The following is a 19,951-nucleotide window of genomic DNA, read 5'->3' as shown; positions in this document are numbered from 1 at the left end:
GTCATCTCTGTGACCTTAATTACTTATGTACCTATGATCTGACCCTTTGTTTGGACCTTGTAAAATTGGTCAATATTAGGAAGTTATTGGAAAGTCAGCCCCACACCAACTCATGCCATTTTACCAGACCCCCCACCCCTCCCGCACCCCCACCCAGCAGTGGCAAAACTCTTTCATTTCCCTAATCAAGTAGATGTTGTGAAACTTGAAAGGGTTCAGAAAAGATTTACAAGGATGTTGCCAGGGTTGGAGGATTTGAGCTATCGAGAGAGGCTGGGGCTGTTTTCCCTGGAGCGTCGGAGGCTGAGGGGTGACCTTATAGAGGTTTATAAAATTATGAGGGGCATGGGTACATCTCTATGACTCTAAGTCGGGTGACTTGTAAGGTGTACGCACAAATGGTAATTTATTTATTTTGAAATTTACCTATAAAAGTACATAGTTGACACAAGACAACAGGAGCACATACATTCAGAGAAGAAAATTCTAGAAGAGGCTTGCTCTCCATTTATTGTGAGGTAGTTTTTTTTCTGGAAAATGGTTACAGCAAAGGGTTATGGTAATACACTGCAGATCACAGTGTATAAATCAATCCTTAAAGTTTTGAAAAATCATTGCAAAAGCGTTGGTCAACTATTACTCTTTTATGGAATGAGTTAATTGAATCCTGCCTCAATGATTGTCTCCAATGTTCACTTTGCTATAAAATTAATCAAGTGATTAAGATCTCGTCTTATTTCGCAAAATGTTTGCTTGGCTGAACTTTGGAGAGATCGAAGATAAAATGCATAAATTATGAGGCAGTTCAGGTCAACTTCCACAAAAGTTAAAAAGCAGAAATCACCTGGAATCCCGAGAAAGTATTTACAGTAAAACTGAGTTTGTAAATATGATGACTGAGCTGATGGCTCTAACCTTCACTCTTGGGTGGTCAGAAGCTTCCATTCCATCTTTCCTGTTTATTTGTTATAAATTTGCTTTACTCTTTGATTGTTAAATTCATATTAAGCATTCTTTATGCTTGAGCTTTCATTAATGCTCTTGAAAATCATAGGATTTAAAATTACTTTGAACAAATAGTGACAAAAACACAGCTCAACATAAATGTTCATTTTCACTGGAAGAACAATAGTGCAACAGAATGTACCTCCTTCGTTTTATTGAACCTGACCAGTGTATCTAATGAATAATTCATTGCCTTGTAAAATAAATATTTAAGAATGTAACTCTCAGCAATTAGCTGCTGTCTTTTTATAGGTAAAAATGAAGAATGAAGATGTGACCTTTGCTGTGAAATGCATTAAGAAAAAGTACATAGTTGACACAAGACAACAGGAGCACATACATTCAGAGAAGAAAATTCTAGAAGAGGCTTGTTCTCCATTTATTGTGAGGTAGGTTTTTTTTCTGGAAAATGGTTACAGGAAGACTCAACAATTCTGTTGCTGAGTTGACAGTAATGTATGTGAAAAATTTAGTTTGAATTTGCATCTCTTAGGCTGTTTTACCTTTTACCAGCATGTTGTTTGAATAGTAATTGACAACTATTTCCTTATTTCTGCAAAGATATGTCAGAGCCAGATGCTGAGTCGATCTCTCCTCTGCTGGGATCACTATTAACATTGAGTTAAAAACATATTTTGATAACATGCTGACATCCTAAAGCAGTAGTTTCTTTCCGCGTTATTAATTTGATTGAGAGACGGTATCGAGAGTCATTTTATTATAATTTGAACAGAAATGCTGTTTTAATTTTGACAGGTACTTTAAAATAGTGTCAGCGAAGTCATTCCTGTTTCTCAGTGGAAATGACAGGAAACAACAATTTATGGTTCGCAACCAAAAACTGATGTGTTGTTTCATCAATTGTGCATAAATTAATTATTTCCTTTGTGGGCCTTGCCTTTCCGAAATAATAAGGCCTTTGATCAGATTGGAGCACTGAAAGAAGGAATAGGCAATGCAATTATGGCAACGTTAGGGGAGAAATTTTATGATGCTGTAGGATTAAACATGAATAAGGCTCAAAAAATAGTTGGGCATTGTGTATGATTGACCTTTGACAAATACTGAAGAGGCTGGAGGAAGAGCCCCTGAGCAGTAGCACAGTGCAAATGGTGCAACAGGGCACAGTACATGATCCAAAGGTCACTGATGTAATGCCACAGATCTTGGTGCAAGATGTAGATGGGTCCTTGCCCCACACATAGCCACTTGTGGACATGGGAATGGTGGTAGTGCTTCATGAGCAATGTCTCTGTTTTCATTGCAGCACAAGCTGCAGCCACTCAATGGTGGGAATTTCACACAGAGGCAGTGGCCACATGCCCTGGCTTAAACAAACCCACCGCTGCACGGCTGGAAGTAACAAGTTACCTTTAAAGACATTAGGCCATTACATGACTCAGGGTGAGAATCCTGTCCCTATTTGAGAGTAAGTCCCACCTTCCAGAGTTGCTGGCTAGCCAAAGGGTTGACAACTCTCTAGTCCCAGCACTGCCATTGGCGTGGGTGGCCACTGCTGGGACTACACGTCATTCCTAATGATAATCATCACTGGTGACATACCATAATGCAGAGAGCCCCATTGGGCACCTGATGTCCAAAGAAAGCCATTAGGGTTTACCTGGAAGCCTTTCCATATGACATAAGTGCTCCCATTTCTGATACAATCTAAACAGCCAGAAGAGGGCATGAAATGACTAGTCACTGGCCACCTAAAAGCTTCAGATGGTCCAAAGGTGAATGGGCCATTTAATGCCTCTTCCTCTGCAGGGAAAATCCCAGCAGCAATGGTTAGGTGCAGGCATGGCACATATGCCATGACCTCCCTCTATCAGGCCACCCACATATATTAACACTTCTCTTCCTTCCTTGTTCCCCAGTTTCCTGGAAGGTGGTTTCGAAAATTCCAGCCAAGATCCAGTCCTGAACTGAAAGTTCTGAATGAAGTCATGAAATCTCAGTTTGGTGCCACCTAGGGTCAGACTGTTGCCATCGTGGGTGTGGATATCAGTGCTAAGCGGGTGTCAGTCCAACCCTCTGTCTATCTGTGGATTGCTGAGTGCCCATGGTAGTGATGGTTGCCTCTTGGAGCAGAAGGTCTCTGTGCCTTTTCAAGATGGTAGTGTTTGTCATCCCACCAATGCCACTCTGTATGTGCCCTTGCTGATCAGTGTCAGCCAACCTGTGACATGGTGCAGTTTGAGGCTGAGCTCTTCAGGCCCAGAGCACCTTGACGGTGCCTTGTAAAGCCATTTGCATTCTCCCCAGTGGTTGTTACAGGTATCATTTGTTCAGCTTGCAAGATCATAGGGTCCTGAAAGTGTGGAAACAGGCCCTTTGGCCCAAGAAGTTCACACCGACCCTCCGAAGAATAACTCACCCAGACCTATCCCCCTGCATTTAACTCCTAACTAATGCACCTAACCTACACATCCCTGAATGCTATGGGCAATTTAGCATGGCCATTCCCTAACCTGCACATCTTTGGATTGTGGGAGGAAACCAGAGCACCTGGAGGAAACCCACGCAGACACGGGAAGAATGTGCAAACTCCACACAGACAGTCGCCTGAGGCTGGAATTAAACCCAGGTCCCTGGGGCTGTGTGGCAGCAGTGCTAACCACTAAGCCACCATGCTACCCCATCTCACTATAAGGATATTCAGGGCTATGATCATTTCCAAAGCTGCTGACAGTGCCATTCTTACTCTCCTGACAGTGCCGTCCTTACCCTACTTTGAAGGTGCACACCTGCCTGCACGAGTTGGCGACTGAGTGTGTGGAGTTTGCACGTTCTCCCCGTGTCTGCGTGGGTTTCCTCCGGGTGCTCCGGTTTCCTCCCACAGTCTAAAGATGTGCAGGTCAGATGAATTGGCCATGCTAAATTGTCCGTAGTGTTAGGTAAGGGGTAAATGTAGGGGTATGGGTGGGTTGCGCTTTGGTGGGTCGGTGTGGACTTGTTGGGTCGAAGGGCCTGTTTCTACACTGTAACGTAATCTAATCTAATTTTCTATGAGCAGCTCTTCAGCAAAACGGAAGTGAATGTCACCATAGTCCCAGTCAATTGTCTCATGACAGAGAGAGATAACTGATGGTGAGTTTAACCGGAATATCACCATCCCCCAGGAGAGGGGTGTGGTTAACAAAGTGGGGCAATCTCAACGATCCCAGAATGGAACCCATGATGTTCGTACCACCCTGCATTGCAAATAAGTTGTATAGCTAACTGAGAGGATTGGCTGATTGACAGAAGGCAAAGAGTAGGGATAAAGGGGTCTTTTTCTGGATGGCAGCTAGTGACTTGTGGAGATGTACAGCTGTCAGTGTTGGGATCACAACTATTCACATTATACATTAGCGATCTCAACAAAGTAACTAAGGGTATTGTCGCTAAGTTTGTGGATGACACAAAGGTAGGTGGAGGGATGGGCAGTGTTGCGGAAGCAGGGAGGCTGCTGAAGGACTGGTACAGGTTAGGAGAGTGGGCAAAGAAGTGGCAGATAGAATACAATGTGGCAAAATATGAGGTTATGCTCTTTGGTCAGAAGAATGGAAGTGTAGACTATTTTTTGTATGGGGAAAGACTTCAGAAGCACAAAGGGACTTGGGATTCCTTGTTCAGGATTTTCTTAAAGTTAAAATGTGGGTTTTGAATGGCATTTCGGAAGGCAAATGCAATTTTAGCATTCATTGTGAGAGGGCTAGAATAGAGCAGGACTGCACCACTGAGGCTACATAAGCCTGTGTTTCGACCACATAGAATCATAGAATCATAGAGATGTACAGCATGGAAACAGACCCTTCGGTCCAACCCGTCCATGCCGACCAGATATCCCAATCCAATCTAGTCCCACCTGCCAGCACCCGGCCCATATCCCTCCAAACACTTCCTATTCATATACCCATCCAAATGCCTCTTAAATGTTGCAATTGTACCAGCATCCACCACTTCCTTTGACAGCTCATTCCATACACTACCACCCTCTGCATGAAAAATTTGCCCCTTAGGTCTCTTTTATATCTTTCCCCTCTCACCCTAAACCTATGCCCTCTAGTTCTGGACTCCCCCACCCCAGGGAAAAGACTTTGTCTATTTATCCTATCCATGCCCCTCATAATTTTGTAAACCTCTATAAGGTCACCCCTCAGTCTCCGATGCTCCAGAGAAAACAGCCCCAGCCTGTTCAGCCTGTCCCTGTAGCTCAGATCCTCCAACCCTGGCAACATCCTTGTAAATCTTTTCTGAACCCTTTCAAGTTTCACAACATCTTTCTGATAGGATGGAGACCAGAATTGCATGCAATATTCCAACAGTGGCCTAACCAATGTCCTGTACAGCTGCAACATGACCTCCCAACTCCTGTACTCAATACTCTGACCAATAAAGGAAAGCATACCAAATGCCTTCTTCACTATCCTATCTACATGCGACTCCACTTTCACGGAGCTATAAACCTGCACTCCAAGGTCTCTTTGTTCAGCAACACTCCCTAGGACCTTATCATTTAATTGTATAAATCCTGCTAAGATTTGCTTTCCCAAAATGCAGCACCTCACATTTATCTGAATTAAACTCCATCTGTCACTTCTCAGCTCATTGGCCCATCCGGTCAAGATCCTGTTGTAATCTGAGGTAACCCTCTTCGCTGTCCACGACACCTCCAATTTTGGTGTCATCTGCAAACTTACTAACTGTATCTCTTATGCTCGCATCCAAATCATTTACGTAAATGACAAAAAGTAGAGGACCCAGCCCTGATCCTTGTGGCACTCCACTGGTCACAGGCCTCCAGTCTGAAAAACAACCCTCCACCACCACCCACTGTCTTCTACTCTGAGCCAGTTCTTTATCCAAATGTCTAGTTCTCCCTGTATTCCATGAGATCTAACCTTGCTAATCAGTCTCCCATGGGGAACCTTGGTGAACGCCTTACTGAAGTTCTTATAGATCACATCTACTCTTCTGCCTCATCAACCTTCTTTGCTACTTCTTCAAAAAAATCAATCAAGTTTGTGAGACATGATTTCCCATGCACAAAGCCATGTTGACTATCCCTAATCAGTCCTTGCCTTTCCAAATACAGGTACATCCTGTCCCTCAGGATTCCCTCCAACAACTTGCCCACCATCGAGGTCTGGCTCACCAGTCTATAGTTCCCTGGCTTGACTTTACCGCCCTTCTTAAACAGTGGCACCACGTTTGCCAACCTCCAGTCTTCTAGCACCTCACCTGTGACTATCGATGATACAAATATTTCAGCAAGATGCCCAGCAATCACTTCTCTAGCTTCCCACAGTGTTCTCGGGTCCTGGGGATTTATCCACTTTTAACCATTTCAAGACATCCAGCACTTCCTCCTCTGTAATCTGGACATTTTGCAAGATGCCACCATCTATTTCCCTACAGTCTATACCTTCCATATCCTTTTCCACAGTAAATACTGATGCAAAATATTCATTTAGTATCTTCCCCATTTTCTGTGACTCCACACAAAGGCCGCCTTGGTGATCTTTGAGGGGCCTTATTCTCTCTCTAGTTACCCTTTTGTCCTTAATATATTTGTAAAAACCCTTTGGATTCTCCTTAATTCTATTTGCCAAAGCTATCTCATATCTCCGTTTTGCCATCCTGATTTCCCTCTTAAGTATACTCCAACTTCCTTTATACTCTTCTAAGGATTCACTCGATCTATCCTGTCTATACCTGACATATGCTTCCTTCTTTTTCTTCACCAAACCTTCAATTTCTTTAGTCATCCAGCATTCCCTTTATCTACCAGCCTTCCCTTTCACCCTGACAGGAATATACTTTCTCTGGATTCTTGTTATCTCATTTCTGAAGGCTTCCCATTTTCCAGCCGTCGCTTTACCTGCGAACATCTGCCTCCAATCAGCTTTCGAAAGTTCTTGCCTAACACCGTCAAAATTGGCAGATTTGGATTGCATATCTCAGGGAAGGTGTGCTGGCATTGAAGGGAGTCCAGAGGTGGTTTACAGGTATGATCCCAGGATGAAAGGCTTGTCATATGACAAGCATCTGCTGACTCTGGGTCAGTACTCATTGGAGCTGAGAATGAAGAAGGGGATCTGGTCGAAACTTACAGAATACTGAGAGACCTGGACAGAGTGGACATGGAGAAGAAGTTTCCACAAGTAGGAGAGGTTGGATCTGAAGGAACGTCCTCAGAGTGAAGTGATGACCCTTTAGAACTGAGATGAGGAGGAATTTCCTCAAACAGAGCGTGGTTAATCTGTGGAATTCATTGCCACAGAAGGCTATGGAGACCAAGTCATTGAGTGTAGTTAAAACAAGGATAGGTGGATTCTTAAACAAAAACAGAAATTGATAGAAAAGATCAGCAAGTCTGGTAGCATCTGAGGAGAGAAATCAGAGTTCACATTTTGTTTATTTTGGTTCTGATTTCAAGAGTCTGCAGTTCTTTCAGTTTTTTTAATAGATAGGTTCTTGATTAGTAAGGGGATCAAGAGTTACAGCGAGAAGGCAGCAGAATGGTTTAACTCTGCTCCGCTATCTTATGCCCTTATAGTCTTGTGAAAACTCCCAAGCAGTTCATCAAACTCAGATTCAGCATCAGCAACTAAGCTGAGAGTGGTTGATGAACTTCAACTGGGACAACAAATCCATCCTAGGACAAGCCAAACAGAGACATGCACAAGAATTCCTAGGAGCATTGCATTCCAACCAGAACTCTATCAACAAACACAGTCAATTGGACCCCATTTACCACCCCCTGAAAAAAAGAACCAGAAATGACATCACCATAGGAAATGATGTCACCACAGGAAATGACATCACCAACCCAAGGAAACCCAAACATCGAAATAGAAAGCAGGAAACACCAGCAGTGCTTTGCTGGAGACTCACTAAAGATGTTAACTAGTATGGTGATGAAATGTCTGAAAATGAACCTTCCACCTCACCAAGCAAACCTACATCACTTCATTAATGTTCAGCCTCCCATCTTACCAACTGTGCTGAATGAACTAGACATTGAGAAGAGTCAACATGGAAATCAGAGTGGGTACCTGCTGTATTCAGCTCACCACTGGCTCTGAAGGGCCTCCATGTTGGACACTGGGCATATGCATCTCAGGGCACACTTCATGGACATACCTCATATACACTGACATTGGCATTGAATATGTGCTGGCCTCCAAGAACCTTCATGGCACATTTCCCAATCCCATGGAGGATGCTTCTTCACTTCATTGCTGCACCTCAGGCTGTGCCAGTAAGTATCGTAGTAATGCTGCAACAAGGACACTTTGCACCCATCTGGATGACATGTTCCCTCAGCCAGAGAGAGACCAGGCTCTTATTGCTTCTGTCTTATTTTGCCATTTAGCAGAGACACAATGTAATCAACAGACCTCAGTCAAGTTAAAGGGTAGCAGTGGTTGCTGAGGATGACTCGCGCAGTGTGTAAGAAGCAGTTTCTGATACCAAGGGCCTGCTTAGGGCAGAGAAAGTCAGGACAGGTGGTGTGTCATTCACTTCCTCACCCTTTATAGGAAGAGGATCCTGACACTGACTGCCTTAAGGAGGCCCTGGAATAGTATCCGAGACTGCTCCTCACACACACGGTGCTGGTCATCCTCAATAAACACCACCGCCCTTTGATGTGATTGAGGTCTGTTGACAAACATGACAATCATGTTGTGTTTGTACTAAACAGCAAGGCAAGACAGAAGCATATGAGTTAAGAGGAAGAAGCCCACTGTAGGGCAGAAAGAGTCAGCACAGGTGGCATGTCATTCAATTCCTCACCCTTTATAAGAAGAGGATCCTGACTCTGACTGCCCTATAGTGGGCTTTTCCCTCTTAACAAAGAGAGAAGCAGATATTACATGAGATGAAAGTGGCTGGCCACATCTATTACTGTGGGTGCAGATGGGGCACGTCTCAAACAAGTGATTTGGCAATACAGGCAGTATGCAATGTTAGTGATGTCAGGGGCTGGGGTGGATAACAAAGAATGAGGGAAGATGTTATTGGCTTTAGATTTGTAGAGCTTGGTCCACACTGGGAGGTAGATGCAATAGCAGAGATAGAGTAAGTGTGAGATATTGGAGAAGAGATAGTGGGACTTAAGATGGTGGAGTGGAGTAGGTCATTGATCTTCCTACAGTGCCATATATTCCTCAAATGCCAGAGACTGCTTTAACCCAGGTGGCAACCTCAGGCCAGGCTGGCATGGTCTGGTTTTGTGGCCTCCTGTGTTGGTCTTGTGGAAGGGGACATCCCACCCTGTCCAGCAGTACCTCCAGGACCCTGCCTGCAAAGCAGGGCATTGATTTCCCTGCCTGACACGTCTGAGGCAATTAGCAGAAATCGTGCAGGACAACTCAAGATTGATAGTGTTTGTCATGTTTACAGAGAACGCAGGCACAAGAAATGCTGGTGAATTCAGGGATATCCAGCAGGCTCTTTTGTGAATGAGGTATAGTATGATGATGGATGCTATAAGGTGCCTGGTTAATGAAATGTGTCTGGTAAGATACAGTAAGAAAACTTGTCATGGCGTAAGGTGGAAATCGCTCATCAGATCTTGCACAACTTGGACTTAGCCCAAAAGAAATTTCATCTCATTGCCTTTATTGCCAGAACAGAAAGATCTGGTCTTTAAGTGCTGCTTTTCTTTAGCAGCTGTACATGGTGAGCTTGAAATCAAATTGAATATTATCTGAAAGGTCAAGACTTTTGCTTTATTCAATAAAAAGGAAGTGACAATAGTGAATAGTATGAAGTTGATTTATTCATATTAATGGAAAAGCGCAGCAGGTCAGGCAGCATCCAAGGAGCAGGAGAATCGACGTTTCGGGCATGAGCCCTTCTTCAGGAATCATTCCTGAAGAAGGGCTCATGCCCGAAACGTCGATTCTCCTGCTCCTTGGATGCTGCCTGACCTGCTGCGCTTTTCCAGCAACACATTTTTCAATTTTGATCTCCAGCATCTGCAGTCCTCACTTTCTCCTTTTTCATATTAATCACTAGAGTAAAATCTGAAATATAATGCCAAGTGAAAATAAATTATACACGTTTACCCTTCAGAAATTATTGCAATAAATAAATAACGGTAGCTTGAGCTCGTTTTTCCAATATAATGAGGGATTTTGTGGAATCCAGAATGGCATCAGTAGTAGATGTTCAATCCCCATATGAGTTAAGAAAGTACCTGGAGTCTTCCGTCTCACTCTGCTCATCGTGGCATCATGGTGTAAGCCTTGATCTTCTAACCAATGAGTGTAGAATATGACGAGAGGGAGTAAGAATGGGGTAAGAAGGGGGCTGGAGTTTACTACTACTCAGCGTTTTATCTAGTGGTCAGTGAAAAATATTATGAACTACAACCAGTGAGAGGAGATGAGTCCTGCTCCACTTCTGCAACTAAAAGAGCAACAAAATTAAAGGTTAAATGGGACAGTTACAAGCCAAAGATTGAATGCAAAATTTGTAAGAAAGGTCTGTGTGAGCTGCTGGAACCCTTGGTTTGGGAATTCAATGGTAGATAGGAAGAGAGGTAGTTACATCCTGACTCATTCCTTCCAGCAAGGTCAAAACAGGATTTCCATTGTCCTGACAACAGTAAGCACCTGAAGCACCTCAGCTGACTGCTGTAAACTGACAGACCGAGGGCAGTTGCTTGTTTTCCCTGGTATTATCGCCACTATCTTTCAAACGGAAGCATTCAAAGATCAAAATTTCTTCCTGAATTTTCAACCCTGAGGGGTGTTAGTGGGCTCTCATAGCATTCCCATGATGATTGGCATTAGACACTGCTCTCGATTTTCCACCTTGCTCCACTATTTGTACCAGAGGAAAATGTAGCCCCAAAATAGGTCACTTAAGTCAGAGATTTACTGACTCGTAGCTGCAATACTTGAACAATTTCCAGCTCCTTCGAATATTGAGGACATGAACAGCACTGTGGCATTTTGAGCACTGATGTGCAGTATTAAGGAGACAGAGATGAATAATTTTGAGTTGCCTGAGTCCTTTAATTGCACTGCAACAGGGACAGTAGTCAGTTTGCATGTACTTAACTTCTTGCAGAAAAACTGAAGTAGATCTGACGATAGTTTTTGAGTGGCTATTCCTATTATTGCATCCTCTTTGTGTTATGTCTGGAAGACCTTCAAAGGGAGGCAATGGCAAGAAAAATGGATTTTTACTTTAATGGAAATATCTAAACCATTTAAAACAAATGTAGTGAATAAACACTAGGATACAATTGGATATAGAATGCATAAATGAATCAATCCAGAGAGATAATGACAAATTAGAATGTAGCATTCAAATTCTTCATGAATACAATGAATTTTATAACCTTGAATGTTATCTTTAGAATGCTTTTCTTTCAGGATCTTTTGTTCCTGTAATGTTATCTTTTATTTTATAGGTGTACTTCAGTCGAATACATAGAGGACACTCTAGATTTGTATACTGCATATACACGTTCAAAAGTAGCCAACAGAACATCTAGCTCTTTGTTAACAAAAAGAAATGTCACTAATATTCTAGTTGTTGCTCCTTATTTGTGTTTATTCATATGCAAAACTCGTACCTCCAGTACGGTAAGGTCATTTGTTTTGCTTTAGAGTAGGGGAGGTAGTAAAGTATGCTAATGTCATTGAAGTATGCTATGTGCAGAGGCTAATGTTTTGGGTGTAGTGATTTGAATCTCATATAGTGATCTTTAAATTCAATTCATAAAGCTGGACATGACACCGTCATTTTTAAGATTTGTCATAAAAGGCCACCTGTTTCATTAAACTCTTTATGGGTAAGAGGTTTTCTGTCACTTCGTTGCCTGGCTTGGCCCCTACATGACTCCAGATCCACACCAATGCTGCTACCTCTTCACTACTTCCTGAAATGACCCAGCAAGGCATTCAGCTGTACTAAATTGAATCTAAGCCTCAGAAATGAAATGAAAACAACCTATCACTGGAAATGACAATGGCAATTGATGTCATCATAATTATTGAATCATGCCTGTACTTAAGAAAAATTAGTATTTATTACAAATCAGTTGATTCTAACTATAAATAAACAATTATGAACCTTTAAAATATGAATGTATTAGTTAAAACTCCAGGTTGACTCATAAAACTATCCTTTGTACGCCCATACAAGCAAACATATAAAACACATGGATGTTGTGGATGGAGGGAAAGAGTGGGAAAGTACTTCATTGTCTTTGTCCACAGGGTTTGCTGAATGATCATTTTGCTGATCAGAATGCTGTTTCTTGATATTTCTTCTCTACATACCCTTGACATTCAATGGCATTACCATCACGGAATCCCCCACTGGCAACATCCTGGGGGTTACCATTGACCAGAAACTGGACTGACCAAGCCGTATAAATATAGTGGCTACTAGAGCAGACCAGAAGATAAGAATGTTGCAGTTAGTAACTCACCTCCTGACTCCTCAAAGCTAGTTCACCGTCAACAAGACATACATCAGGAATGTGATGGAATACTCCATACCTGCCTGGATGGGTTCAGCTCCAACAAAACTCAATTTGACACCATCTAGGACAAGCAGCCCACTTGATTGGCAACACATCCTGAAACATAATGCTTCGTAACAGCAGTGAGTACACCATCTAGAAAAAATTCACCAAAGCATTCTTTAGAGCACCTTCCAAACTCACAATCACTTCCATAATGATGGACATAGGCAGCAGATACATGGTAACACCACTATTTGCAAATTTCTTTCCAAGCCACTCGCCATCCTGACTGGAAAATATATCGTCATTGCTTTGCTCTTGCTGGATCAAGGTCCTGGAATTCCCTTCCTAACGGCATTATGGGTCAACTTACAGCACTTGGACTGCAGCAGTTCAGAAGGCAGCTTGAGGGAACCTAAGGATGGACAATAAATGCTGGTCAAACCACCAATGTTCTGATCCCATTAATGAATGAAACATATCTCACATACTAATCTAGCAATTTTATTTTTGATTAATTCATGGGATGATGGTGTCTCTGGCTAGGCCAGTATTTATTGCCCATCCCTAATTGCCCAAGGGCATTTGAGACATTGCAACATTGCAATATGGTGCAACTGTTCCCAATTAATTTTTGTAACTTTGCCAATTTCAAATGCACAAACCCTACTGCTCCCCAAACTTTATTTTCCTCCCCACATGGACCTTAAAATCCCCTGTTCACTGCTCCCTAAGGCCTCCAATCCTTCCCTCTAAATGTTGCTTCCTTGCCTGATTCAACTACTCTGAGTCTGAGTCCTGAAGGTTTTAGTTTTAGGATTGTTTGGAGTGCTGGCAGCACCTACTGTTGAGCTTGGTGCTACTGGTCAAGCAGATTGGCTGGCCACTTCAGAAGGTAGGTATTCCTCCCACTGTGAAATCCCAGCACATCATGGCTGCCGGCAGGCTCCTTCTGAATTCTGTCCACTTCACACCAACTTTCTTCATCCATCAAACACCCCACAACCTTGTAAATCTTTAATAAGAATTTAAGTGAGCTTTGTCAGTTCACCTGGTTTCTTATTTGATGTTGTAGACTTTTTCGCAGTTTTAAAGACAACAAGTATGTTTATATGCTGTTGGAGGCCTGCCTTGGAGGAGAGATTTGGAGCATCCTTAGAGATAGGTGAGCTGACTTAATATTTGTGTACAGACATTGTACTCATCTTTTTGACACAAGCTTTGTGGAACTTTGATAATAAATGATTATCTTATCCTACATGTTTCACTGACAATGTGCCTCAATGCATTCCTTTCATGGCAGAGGTTGCTTTGATGAGTTCACGACAAAGTTTTGTACTTCTTGTGTGACTGAAGCATTTGATTACTTGCATCGTATTGGAGTCATCTACAGGGATCTGAAGCCAGAGAATCTGATGCTGGATAGTGAAGGATACATAAAGTTGGTAAATAACAAATATTATATTGATTCTTGAGAATTAAATGCACTTGTACATATTAGTCTGGTTGTACTAGGCTAGCAACCTGATGGCTGTGAGTTTAAATACCTCCATTCCATGCAACATTGCAACATGGCATTAGGTTTAACACAATCATTCTTAAGACCGTAAGACCATAAGACGTAGGAGCAGAAACTAGTACATTCAGCCCATCGAGTCTGCTCCACCATCCAATCATGGCTGATATGTTTCTCAACGCCATTCTCCCACTTTGTCCCTATAACCCTTAACCCACTCGACAATCAAGAACATATCTATATCCATATCAATTATACTCAGTGACCTGGCCTCACAGTCTTCTGTGGCAATGAATTCCATAGATTCAGCACTCTCTGGCTGAAGAAGTTTCTCCTCATCTCCGTTCGAAAAGGTTTTTTCCTTTACTCTAAGGCAATGTTCACAGTCTAACCGGCTCATTACTTCCTCAAAAAATTATAACAGACTTGTCAGGCATGACCTCCCCATGATGAAACCATGCTGACTTTGCCCTATTTTACCATGAACTTCCAAGTATTCGGAAATCTCATCCTTCATAATGGACTCCAAAATCTTACCCAGGACCGAGATTAGGCTAATCAGCCTGTAATTCTCCATCTTTTGCATTATTCCCTTTTTAAGCAGGAGAGTCACATTAGTGATTTTCCAGTCCTCTTGGACCCTGCCTGATTCCAGTGATTCCTGAAAGATCACCATAAACACCTCCACTAGCTCTTCAACTATCTTCGTTCAAACTCTGGGGTGTAGTCCATCTGGTGTAGGTGATTTATCTTTCAGTTTTTACAGCACCTTCTCCTTGGTCATGGCCACCATACTCAACTCTGCCCTCTCCCACTTCCCCCCTCCTCCCCGACTCTCTTAAATTTCTGGGATATTACTGTGTCTTCCATTTCCTTGTTCCCCATTAATATCTCTCTGGCTTCATTTTCCAGTGACCCAATGTCCACTTTTGCCTCTCTTTTGCCCTTCATATATCTAAAGAAACTTTTACAGTCTTTCTTTATATTACTGACTAGCTTACCCTCCTCTTTAATTTCACTCCTTATTTCTTTTGTTGTTGCTCTCTGTTGGTTTTTGTAAGCGTCCCAATCCTCTGGTTGGTTAGCACGACATTATTTTATATCAAGCCTTCAGCTTCAGTGATCTTTCTTAACTATTTGGCCCTATGTCTAGATTTTGTTAGGTTAATTGTACACCATAACAACAAAATGAATGGTTCCACTCAATTTCATATTTTTGTAATGTCTGGTATTGTCTGTTTACTGCTCAGTCCTGTTTAATTGTGGATTTAACTTGTGGCCCTAGATCTGCTATTGACACTGAAGATTTTCATGCTCTCATAGAGTCATAGAGATGTACATCACTGAAACAGACCATTTACCCCAACTCATCCATGCTGACTAAGTTTCCCAAACTTGACTAATCCCATTTGTCTGCATTTGGCTATATCCCTGTAAACCTTTCCTATTTGCGTACCTGTCCAAATGGCTTTTAAATGTAGGCAAGCATGCCAAACACCTTCTTTACCACCCATCTACCTGTGACATAATTTTCAACGACCTATGTAGCTGAACCCCGAGGTCTCTCTGTTCAACAACACTCCCCAGAGCCCCCTAGTGTTAACTGCATAATCCTGCCCTTGTTTGTCTTACCAAAATGCATTACCTCGTATTTATCCAAGTTAAACTCCATCTGCCAATCTTCAGCCCTTTGGCCCAATTGATCAAGATTCCAGTGTATCATTCCCCACTCGAGATACACTTCCACACCCTAAACTCACTGCATCTACAATGATTATTTTTCACAATGAAGCAAGCACCAGTCTCTAAGAATATAATTTTTCAGTCACCACTAGGCTGTATAGATAATAGGCGAAAGTGAGGACTGCAGATGCTGGAAATCAGAATCTAGATTAGAGTGGTGCTGGAAAAGCACAGCAGATCAGGCAGCATCTGAGGAGCAGGAAAATCAATGTTTCGGGCAAAATTCCTTCATGAGGAATGAAGGTAGGGAGCCTCCAGGGTGGAGAGATAAATGGGAGGGGGGTGGGGCTGGAGAGAAGGTAGCAAACAGTACAATAGTTGGATGGAGGTGGAGACGAAGATGATAGGTCAGAGGGGAGGGTGGGAGAAGGTAGCACTGTGGTAGCGGGTCTGTTTCAGGACATGGTTGCAGAACTTCAGGGCAGAGGAGATGACCTGGGGGTTGCAGTGAGAGAGAGACTCACTGAGATTCTTGTGGAGAGAGGAAGAGGTATCAGCTGAGATTAAATCATTGCAAAATTGCTATTTGGTATTTCTGAACATTGTACACACAGAATTGAGGCTTCTGTGGGGCAGTATAAAACTAAACATTTATCCCCTGACCACATGACATTGAAAGCTGATGCTTGCATTTAACTTTACTATTATGTAATATTAAGAGGATTTACTTTTTCTGTATATTTCCCTTTCTATAAATGATTAGGATGTGAAGATAGTAGGTGCATTTAGTAAGTTTGCAGACAACACCAAAATTGGAGGTGTAGTGGACAGCGAAGAAGGTTATCTCAGATAACAATGGGATCTTGATCAGGTGGGTCAATGGGCTGAGGAGAGGCAGATGGAGTTTAATTTAGATAAATGTGAGGTGCTGCGTTTTAGAAAGGCAAATCAGGGCAGGACTTATACACTTAATGGTAAGGTCCTGGGGAGGATTGCTGAACAAAAAGACCTTGGAGTACAGTTACATAGTTCTTTGAAAGTGGAGTCACAGGTAGACAGAAGAAGGTGTGTGCTATACTTGCCTTAATTGGTCAATGCATTGAGTATAGGAGTTAAAAAGTTAGGTTGCAGCTGTATAGGACATTAGTTTGGCCACCTTTGGAATATACAATTCTGGTCTCCCTGCTATAGGAAGGATTTATGAAACTTGAAAGTGTTCAGATAAGAATTATAAGGATGTTGTCAGGATTGGAGTGTTTTAACAATATGGAGAGGCTGAATACACTCAGACTGTTTTCCCTGGAGCGCTGAAATCTGAGACCTTATAGAAGTTTATAAAATCATGAGGGGCATGGATCGGGTGGATAGCCAAGATGTTTTCCCTAGGTCAGAAGGGAAAAGGTTTAAAAGGGACGTTAGGGACAACGTTTTCACACAAAGGATAGTACATGGATAGAATGAGCTGCTAGAGGATGTGATGGAGGCTGGTACAATAACAATATTTAAAAGGCATCTGGATGGGTATATGAATAGACAGGGTTTAGAGGGATATGTGCCAAATGTTGGCAAATGAGGCTAGATTAACTTAGGACATCTGGTTGACATGGGCAAGTTGGACTGAAGTTTCCATGCTGTACAACTCTATGACTCTATAACAGAACCAACTGTTAAAAGATTAGGCATTCTACTGATGTATTTTGTTTTATACATATTTTACACATATTTAGATATTTTAAAATGTACTTTATTCCATTATTATTGTGACACTACAGTATTAGAAAGCCATGGTATTTGAAGCAGCAGGGCCAGATACTCCCTATGCATATCCCTATCAAGAACAATGTAGTCTAAGGCCGGTAATGGCACACTCAGTAGGATTTGGTTTACAAGGCTATCAAAGAGAGTGCTCATGGGCAACTTCTAAGGTTCAAGAAACGGTCATAATTTGGATCTTTCAAGAAAATAAACTGACAATTAGGAAAGAGGAGGCAGCGCTGGATGTCTTAAAATGTATAAAAGTGGATAAATTCCTAGGAGCTGTTCAGATGTATCCTAGAACTCTGTGGGAAGTTAGGGAAGTGACTGCTGGGCCCCTTGCTGAGATATTTGTATCATCAATAGTCACTGGTGAGGTGTTGGAAGACTGGAAGATGGCTAACGTAGTGCCACTGTTTAAGAAAGGTGGTAAAGAAAAGCCAGGGAATTATAGACCAGTGAGCCTGACGTCGGTGGTGGGCATGTTGTCGGAGGGAATCCTGAGGGACAGGATTTATTGTATTTAGAAAGACAAGGAACCAAATGGGATAGTCAACATGGCTTTGTGTGTACAAAAATCATATTTCACGAACTTATTTGAGCTTTTTGAAGAGGGAACGAAGAGGATTGATGAGAACAGAGTATTGACTTCACTAAGGTGTTCAACAAGGTTCCTCATGGTAAATTGGTTAGCAAGGTTAGGTCTCATTGAATACAGGGAGAACTAGCCATATGGATACAGAACAAAGAGACCTTGGAGTACAGGTTCATAGTTCCTTGGAAGTGGAGTCACAGGTATAGTGAAGAAGGCGTTTGGTATGCATTCCTTTATTAGTCAGAGCATTGATTTGGGAGGTCATGTTGAGGCTCTACAGAACATTGATTAAGCCACTTTGAATATTGTGTGCAATTCTGGTCTCCCTCCTATTGGAAGGATGTTGTGGAACTTGAAAGGGTTCAGAAAAGATTTACAAGGATGTTGCCAGGGTTGGAGGATTTGAGCTATATGGAGAGGCTGAATAGGCTGGGGCTATTTTGCCTGGAGTGTCGGAGGCTGAGGGGTGACCTCACAGAGGTTTATATAATCATGAGGGGTATGGATAGAATAACTAGCCAAGGTCTTTTCCCTGGGGTGGGGGACTCCAGAACTAGAGGGCATAGCTTGAGGGTGAGAAAGAAAAAATTTAAAAGGGACCTAAGGGGCAACCTTTTCACACAGAGGGTGGTGCATGTAGGGAATGAGCTGCCAGAGGAAGTGGAGGAGGCTGGTACAATTACAAAATTTAAAAGGCATCTGGATGAGTATGAGTAGGAAGAAGTTGGAAGGATGATGGTAAATGGTAAATGGGACTCGATTGGGTTGGAATATCTGGTTGGCATGACAAGTTGGACCGAAGGGTCTCTTTCTGTGCTGTACATCTCTCTGACTCTATGAGAGTGACTACAATCCCCTTTAAGGAAAGGGAATTCTTGACCTCCCTGTCTACCAGAGGGGATATACCAAATGCCATTTAGTGGTGTAGGCACCTGATTTTGCCAGACAGAATAACTAACCTTCTTTCCCCTAACCCCTGTCACTGGAAGGCTGATTGAATCAAATTAATGGCTGAGATTTCTGGTGAATGAGGATCACAGGTCAGAATATTTTCATCACTATCATAATTTTATAATAAGTAGTGTGGATTAATGGAAGATTAAATTTGACTGGTCCTGTTTCCAGGTTGACTTTGGATTTGCTAAGAAGATTGGCAAAGGTCAAAAAACATGGACATTTTGTGGCACTCCTGAATATGTAGCACCTGAGATCATCCTGAATAAAGGCCATGATTTTGGAGTAGACTTCTGGTCACTGGGAATTCTGGTTTTTGAACTTCTTACTGGAAGGTAAACAGACCCCTTGTGTAATTGACTGTATCTATAGACATATCATGATGATGAACAACAACTAAAAAGTTAGATCTTATCAAACTATTGGGCCTATGTTGAGTTAACTGATTGCAGCCAATGTAGCAATTAGATGATATATTTGACTAATGTGTCTTTGGGCTAATGAGAGTCAAGATTATTTAAATGCAAATTAGATTTGTGGATGTAGGTTTGCTCGCTGAGCTGGAAGTTTTGTTTTCAGACGTTTCATCACCATACTAGGTAACATCATCAGTGAGCCTCCAGATGAAGCACTGGTGGTATGTCCCACTTTCTATTTATGTGTTTAGATTTCCTTTGGTTGGTGATGTTATTTCCCATGGTGACGTCATTTCTGGTTCTTTTTTGCAGGGGTGGTAAATGGGATCCAAGTCAATGTGTTTGTTGATAGAGTTCCAGTTGGGATGTCATGCTTCTAGGAATTCCTGTGCATGTATCTGTTTGACTTGTCCTAGGATGGATGTGTTGTCCCAGTTGAAGTGATGTCCTTCCTCATTTGTATGTAAAGATACTAGTGAGAGTGGGTCATATCTTTTTGTGGCTAGTTGATGTTCATGTATGCTGGTGGTTGGTTTCCTGCCTGT

At 42.2% G+C, this 19,951-nt stretch overlaps 1 protein-coding gene across 1 annotated transcript in view; it reads left to right on the top strand.

Moving 5' to 3' along the window:
* The window catches only part of prkg2 (protein kinase cGMP-dependent 2), a 104,526-nt gene that overhangs the window by 58,544 nt on the left and 26,031 nt on the right, over window positions 1-19,951 (top strand). Inside the window, exons 12-15 of the mRNA XM_072593938.1 lie at window positions 1,258-1,394; window positions 13,563-13,652; window positions 13,791-13,932; window positions 19,162-19,325. Of these exons, the coding sequence (XP_072450039.1) occupies window positions 1,258-1,394; window positions 13,563-13,652; window positions 13,791-13,932; window positions 19,162-19,325 (533 nt within the window). The remainder of the gene's footprint in view (window positions 1-1,257; window positions 1,395-13,562; window positions 13,653-13,790; window positions 13,933-19,161; window positions 19,326-19,951) is intronic.

Source organism: Chiloscyllium punctatum, chromosome 1, assembly GCF_047496795.1.
Source record: "Chiloscyllium punctatum isolate Juve2018m chromosome 1, sChiPun1.3, whole genome shotgun sequence".
Taxonomy (NCBI): Eukaryota; Metazoa; Chordata; class Chondrichthyes; order Orectolobiformes; family Hemiscylliidae; genus Chiloscyllium; species Chiloscyllium punctatum.
This window is presented reverse-complemented; position numbering and strand designations above follow the sequence as displayed.